The 7,500-nt window shown below is 45.3% G+C and overlaps 1 protein-coding gene across 1 annotated transcript in view; it reads left to right on the plus strand.

The window, feature by feature from the left end:
• Positions 1 to 7,500, plus strand: part of akap6 (A kinase (PRKA) anchor protein 6) — a 385,428-nt gene that overhangs the window by 247,063 nt on the left and 130,865 nt on the right. The window contains exon 17 of the mRNA XM_056296282.1: positions 2,539 to 2,659. Within this exon, the coding sequence (XP_056152257.1) occupies positions 2,539 to 2,659 (121 nt within the window). The remainder of the gene's footprint in view (positions 1 to 2,538; positions 2,660 to 7,500) is intronic.

The raw sequence follows: 7,500 nt of genomic DNA on the forward strand, positions 1-7,500 counted from the left end.
CTTACTATTGTATTCACTCATTAAAAACAAAATCTGTTTCTTGTGCTTTTACTGTAGCACTGGTTTTACTCTTAGATGCTTGTTTAGATGCACTTATGACCTCTGATGACCAGTAGTTCTCCTGATCTCCTACGTTACATGATGCTCTTATTGTACAAACCCCAGTTCCAGTGAAGTTGGGGCGTTGTGTAAAAGGTGAATAAAAACAGAATACAATGATTTGCAAATCCTTTCCCACCTATGTTCAGTTGAATACACTACAAAGACAAGATATTTAATGTTCAAGCTGATAAACTTTATTGTTTTTTGCAAATATTCCCTCACTGTGAATGTGATGCCTGCAACACGCTCCAAAGAAGCTGGGACAGGGGCATGTTCACCCCTGTGTTACACCACCTTTCCTTTTAACAACCCTCAATAAGCATTTGGGAACTGAGGACGCTACTTGTTGAAGCTTTGTAGGTGGAATTCTTTCCCATTCTTGCTGATGTACGACTTCAGCTGCTCACCAGTCCGGGGTCTCCGTTGTCGTATTGTGTGCTTCATAATGCACCACACATGTTCAATGGGGGACAGGTCTGGACCGCAGGCAGGCCAGTCCAGTACCCCCACTCTTCTACTACGAAGCCCCGCTGGTGGACCACCTGCAGAATGTGGCTTGGCATTGTCTTGCTGAAATAAGCAGGGACGTCCCTGAAAAAGACGTCGCTTGGATGGCAGCATATGTTGCTCCAAAACCTGTATGTATCTTTCAGCATTAATGGTGCCTTCACAGATGTGCAAGTTACCCATGATGCCATGGGCACTAACACCCCCCATACCATCACAGATGCTGGCTTTTGGACTCTGGGCTGAGAACAATCTGGATGGTCCTCTTCCTCTTTAGCCTGGAGGACACCACGTCCATGATTTCCAAAAACAATGTGAAATGTGGACTTGTCGTCAGACCACAGCACACTTGTCCACTTTGCGTCAGTCCATCTCAGATGAGCTGGGCCCAGAGAAGCCGGCGGGTGGTGTTTCTGGGTGGTGTTGATATCTGGCTGTGGCTTTGCATGGTAGAGTTTTAACTTTCACTTGTAGATGTAGCGACCAACTGTGCTAACTGACGATGGTTTTCCCAAGTGCTCCTGAGCCCACGTGGTCATATCCTTTATACAATGATGTGGGTTTTTAATGCAGTGCCGCCTGAGGGGTCGAAGGTCACGGGCATTCAGTGTTGGTTTTGGGCCTTGCAGTTTACGTGCAGAGATTTCTCGGGATTCTCTGAATCTTGTGATGATATTATGGACTGGAGATGATGAAATCCCTAAATTCCTTGCAGTTGTACGTTGGGAAACGTTGTTCTTAAACTGTTGGACTATTTGCTCACACAGTTGTTCACAAAGTGGTGAACCTCGCCCCATCCTTGCTTGTGAACGACTGAGCCTTTCTTCGGGGATGCTCCTTTTATAGCCAATCAGGACACTCCCCTGTTCCCAGTTAACCTGTTCACCTGTGGAATGTTCCAGACAGGTGGTTTTGAGCATTCCTCAACTTCCCCAGTCTGTTGTTGCCCCTGTCCCAGCTTCTTTGGAACGTGTTGCAGGCATCACATTCACAGTGAAGGAATATTTGCAAAAAACAATAAAGTTTATCAGCTTGAACATTAAATATCTGGTCTTTGTAGTGTATTCAACTGAACATAGGTGGGAAAGGATTTGCAAATCATTGTGTTCTGTTTTTATTCACCTTTTACACAACGCCCCAACTTCACTGGAACTGGGGTTTGTAAGTTGCTTTGGATAAAAGCGTCGGCTAAAGGACTGTCATGTCATGTCATGTCATGTCATGAATGATGACTAAACCATGTCTGTCTCTCTGTTTGTCTCTCTCTGTTTGTCTGTCTGTCTCTCGGTTTGTCTCTCTCTCTGTTTGTCTCTCTGTCTGTCTCTCTGTCTGTCTCTCTCTCCGTCTCTCTGTCTGTCTCTCTGTCTGTCTCTCTCTCCGTCTCTCTGTCTGTCTCTCTCTCTGTCTCTCTGTCTGTCTCTCTGTCTGTCTGTCTCTCTCTGTCTCTCTGTCTGTCTCTCTCTCTGTCTCTCTGTTTGTCTCTCTCTCTGTCTCTCTGTCTGTCTCTCTCTCTGTCTCTCTGTTTGTCTCTCTCTCTGTCTCTGTTTGTCTCTCTCTCTGTCTCTCTGTTTGTCTCTCTCTCTGTCTGTCTCTCTGTCTCTCTGTCTCTCTGTCTGTCTCTCTCTCTGTCTTTCTGTTTGTCTCTCTGTTTGTCTCTTTCTGTCTCTCTGTCTCTCTCTCTGTTAATTCAATTCAATTCAATACGTGCTTTATTGGCATGACATACGTTTGTGTACATGTCACCAAAACAAAAATAACACAACACAACAATGATTATAATAATAACAGCAACAACAACAATGATTACGATATCAAAAAGCAACAGTAGCAATAGGTGCCGTCACCCACTGTCTCTCAGGTTGTGGCAGGAAAATATAAATCTCTCTCTCTCTCTATCTCCCTGTCTGTCTCTGTCTCTCTCTCCCGCAGCCTGCAGGAGTTTGAGACGGAATACCAGGAGCTCTGGGATTGGCTGATGGAGTTGGATGCCGTGGTGACAGACAGTCACCAGCTGATGATGTCAGAGGAACAGAGGCAACACCTGTACAAGGTACAGCAAGATGTCTGTCTGTCTGTCTGTCTCTCTGTCCATCTTTCTGTCTGTCTGTCTCTGTCTGTGTGCCTCTGGTCTGCCTTTCTGTCTGTCTGTCTGTCTGTCTGTCTATGTCGCTCTCTTGGTCTGTCTGTCTGTCTGTCTGTCTGTCTGCCTCTGTCTGTCTGCCTCTGGTCTGCCTTTCTGTCCATCTGTCTGTCTGTCTGTCTGTCTGTATATCATAACTTGTGATAAGCCATCCATCCATCTGTTCAGCTGTCTCTATTCTCTTCCCCTGCTTCATGCATCTCTTTTCATTATGCCCATACACACACACACACACACACACACAGACACACACACACACAGACACACACACACACACACACACACACACACACACACACACACACACACACACAGACACACACACATATATAAACACACGCACGTACACACACACACACATATAAACACACACATACACTCACTGGCCACTTTATTAGGTACACCTTGCTAGTACCGGGTTGGACCCCCTTTTGCCTTCAGAACTGCCTTAATCCTTCGTGGCATAGATTCAACAAGGTACTGGAAACATTCCTCAGAGAGTTTGGTCCATATTGACATGATAGCATCACGCAGTTGCTGCAGATTTGTCGGCTGCACATCCATGATGCGAATCTCCCGGTCCACCACATCCCAAAGGTGCTCTATTGGATTGAGATCTGGTGACTGTGGAGGCCATTTGAGTACAGTGAACTCATTGTCATGTTCAAGAAACCAGTCTGAGATGATTCGAGCTTTATGACATGGCGCGTTATCCTGCTGGAAGTAGCCATCAGAAGATGGGAACACTGTGGTCATAAAGGGATGGACATGGTCAGCAACAATACTCAGCTAGGCTGTGGCGTTGACGCGATGCTCAATTGGTACTAAGGGGCCCAAAGTGTGCCAAGAAAATATCCCCCACACCATTACACCACCACCACCAGCCTGAACCGTTGATACAAGGCAGGATGGATCCATGCTTTCATGTTGTTGACGCCAAATTCTGACCCTACCATCCGAATGTCGCAGCAGAAATCGAGACTCATCAGGCCAGGCAACGTTTTTCCAATCTTCTATTGTCCAATTTTGGTGAGCCTGTGCGAATTGTAGCCTCAGTTTCCTGTTCTTAGCTGACAGGAGTGGCACCCGGTGTGGTCTTCTGCTGCTGTAGCCCATCTGCCTCAAGGTTCGACGTGTTGTGCGTTCAGAGATGCTCTTCTGCATACCTCGGTTGTAATGAGTGGTTATTTGAGTTACTGTTGCCTTTCTATCAGCTCGAACCAGTCTGGCCATTCTCCTCTGACCTCTGGCATCAACAAGGCATTTTCGCCCACAGAACTGCCGCTCACTGGATATTTTCTCTTTTTCGGACCATTCTCTGTAAACCCTAGAGATGGTTGTGGTGAAAATCCCAGTAGATCAGCAGTTTCTGAAATACTCAGACCAGCCCGTCTGGCACCAACAACCATGCCACGTTCAAAGTCACTTAAATCACCTTTCTTCCCCATTCTGATGCTCGGTTTGAACTGCAGCAGATCGTCTTGACCATGTCTACATGCCTAAATGCATTGAGTTGCTGCCATGTGATTGGCGGATTAGAAATTTGTGTTAACGAGCAGTTGGACGGGTGTGCCTAATAAAGTGGCCGGTGAGTGTATAAACACACATATAAACGCACGCACACACACGCACACACACACACACACGCATTCAAACACCTTCATCCCTACCAAGGAGAATGGGATTACAAGGCATCGCCCCCCTCGTACCCATATCATAGTGTGTGTGTGTGTGTGTGTGTGTGTGTTTTGTGTGAAGGACAGAGGAGAATGACTCAGAACTCTAATCGTAACACATGCTGTGCTACTCTGACTCATTTGGTTTCAATCAATCCAACACACACACACACACACACACACACACACACACACACACACACACACACACACACACACACACACACACACACAGAGTGAGGAACAGAGGAACGGAGAGAACAAGGGTTTGTGTTACTTGACGTGAGTGTTTCCTGAAGTGTTTCTACAGAGAGCTTCATCACTAGATGATGAACACTGCAGGACTGATGAAGCTTAACACACAACATGTGTAGTTGTGTGTGTGTGTGTGTGTGTGTGTGTGTGTGTGTGTGTGTGTGTGTGTGTTTAGCGTTATGTTTGTTAACCAATGTATTTTGACATGTAGGATTCACAACAGCATCTCAGTGTTCATGTAAATAAATGACTAAAAATAAAAACTCTGAAGGGAGGAAGACCACACACTGCAGGGCAGACTGGTCTGTGTGAAGCCACTGAGCCTGCACCGAACCTACACACACTGAACCTACACCCAACCTACCCTGAACCTACACCCAACCTACCCTGAACCTACACTGAACCTACACACACTGAACCTACACACACTGAACCTACCCTGAACCTACACCCAACCTACCCTGAACCTACCCTGAACATACACACAGTGAAACTACACTGAACCTACCCTGAACCTACACACACTGAACCTACACACACTGAACCTACACTGAACCTACACCCAACCTACCCTGAACCTACACCCAACCTACCCTGAACCTACACACACTGAACCTACACACACTGAATCTACCCTGAACCTACACCCAACCTACCCTGAACCTACACCCAACCTACCCTGTACCTACACTCAACCTACCCAGAACCTACACACACTGAACCTACACTGAATCTACCCTGAACCTACTCTGAACCTACACCGAACCTACAATAAACCTACACTCAACCTACCCTGAGCCTACACACACACAGAATCTACCCTGAACCTACCCTGAACCTACACACACTGAACCTACACTGAACCTACCCTGAACCTACACTGAACCTACCCTGAACCTACACCCAACCTACCCTGAACCTACACACAGTGAACCTACACTGAACCTACCCTGAACCTACCCTGAACCTACACACACTGAATCTACACCCAACCTACCCTGAACCTACACCCAACCTACCCTGAACCTACACACGCTGAACCTACACACACTGAACCTACCCTGAACCTACACCCAACCTACCCTGAACCTACACCCAACCTACCCAGAACCTACACACACTGAACCTACACTGAATCTACCCTGAACCTACTCTGAACCTACATTAAACCTACACTGAACCTACAATAAACCTACCCTGAACCTACACACACTGAACCTACACTGAATCTACCCTGAACCTACTCTGAACCTACACTCAACCTACACCGAACCTACAATAAACCTACCCTGAACCTACACCCAACCTACCCTGAACCTACACCCAACCTACCCTGAACCTACACACGCTGAACCTACACACACTGAACCTACCCTGAACCTACACCCAACCTACCCTGAACCTACACCCAACCTACCCAGAACCTACACACACTGAACCTACACTGAATCTACCCTGAACCTACTCTGAACCTACATTAAACCTACACTGAACCTACAATAAACCTACCCTGAACCTACACACACTGAACCTACACTGAATCTACCCTGAACCTACTCTGAACCTACACTCAACCTACACCGAACCTACAATAAACCTACCCTGAACCTACACCCAACCTACCCTGAACCTACACCCAACCTACCCTGAACCTACACACGCTGAACCTACACACACTGAACCTACCCTGAACCTACACCCAACCTACCCTGAACCTACACCCAACCTACCCAGAACCTACACACACTGAACCTACACTGAATCTACCCTGAACCTACTCTGAACCTACATTCAACCTACACCGAACCTACAATAAACCTACCCTGAACCTACACTCAACCTACACTGAACTTACACCGAACCTGCCCAGAACCTGCACACACTGAACTTACCCTGACCCTACCCTGAATCTACACTCAACCTACACCGAACCTACAATAAACCTACCCTGAACCTACACTCAACCTACACTGAACTTACACCGAACCTGCCCAGAACCTGCACACACTGAACTTACCCTGAACCTACCCTGAATCTACACTCAACCTATACTCAACCTACACACACTGAACCTACACTCAACCAACACACACTTAACCTACACTGAACCTACACTGAACTGAGTGAAGACAACAAACGCAATAGCCTGACAACGCTGTGAGACTGAACTGCATGTACAGTGCTAACCGTAACCCTAAGTCCAGCATCCCCGCGACCCTAAGTAAAGGATAAGCAGTTTGGATAATGAATGGATGAATGAATGAATGAATGAATGAATGAATATATATATGATATATATATATATATATATATATATATATATATATATATATATATATATATATATATATATATTGTACTGAGTCTTACAGTATTTACTTGACTCACTGGATTATTTTACTCATTTGTTGAGCACTTTCATATATATATATAAGGAGGCATGCAGATTCAGACATTTACATTCGTATTTACATTTAGTCATTTAGAGAACAATTTCATCCAAATCAGGTTACAAGACAGAAATTAACGTTAATTCAAGTGTTTTCATGTATGCTACATAGTAATCATATCGCAGTACTGCTATATGAAGTAATAGTGGTATATTCACTACATAGTAATCATATTGTAGCAGTACTTTACGAAGTAGTAGTAGTATATTTGCTACATAGTAATCATATCATAGCAGTGCTATATGAAGTAGTAGTAGTAGTATATTTGCTACATAGTAATCATATCGTAGCAGTACTTTATGAAGTAGTAGTAGTATATTTGCAACATAGTAATATCGCAGCAGCACTATATGAAGTAGTAGCGGTATAT

This window comes from Lampris incognitus, chromosome 16 (genome assembly GCF_029633865.1).
Source record: "Lampris incognitus isolate fLamInc1 chromosome 16, fLamInc1.hap2, whole genome shotgun sequence".
NCBI lineage: Eukaryota > Metazoa > Chordata > Actinopteri > Lampriformes > Lampridae > Lampris > Lampris incognitus.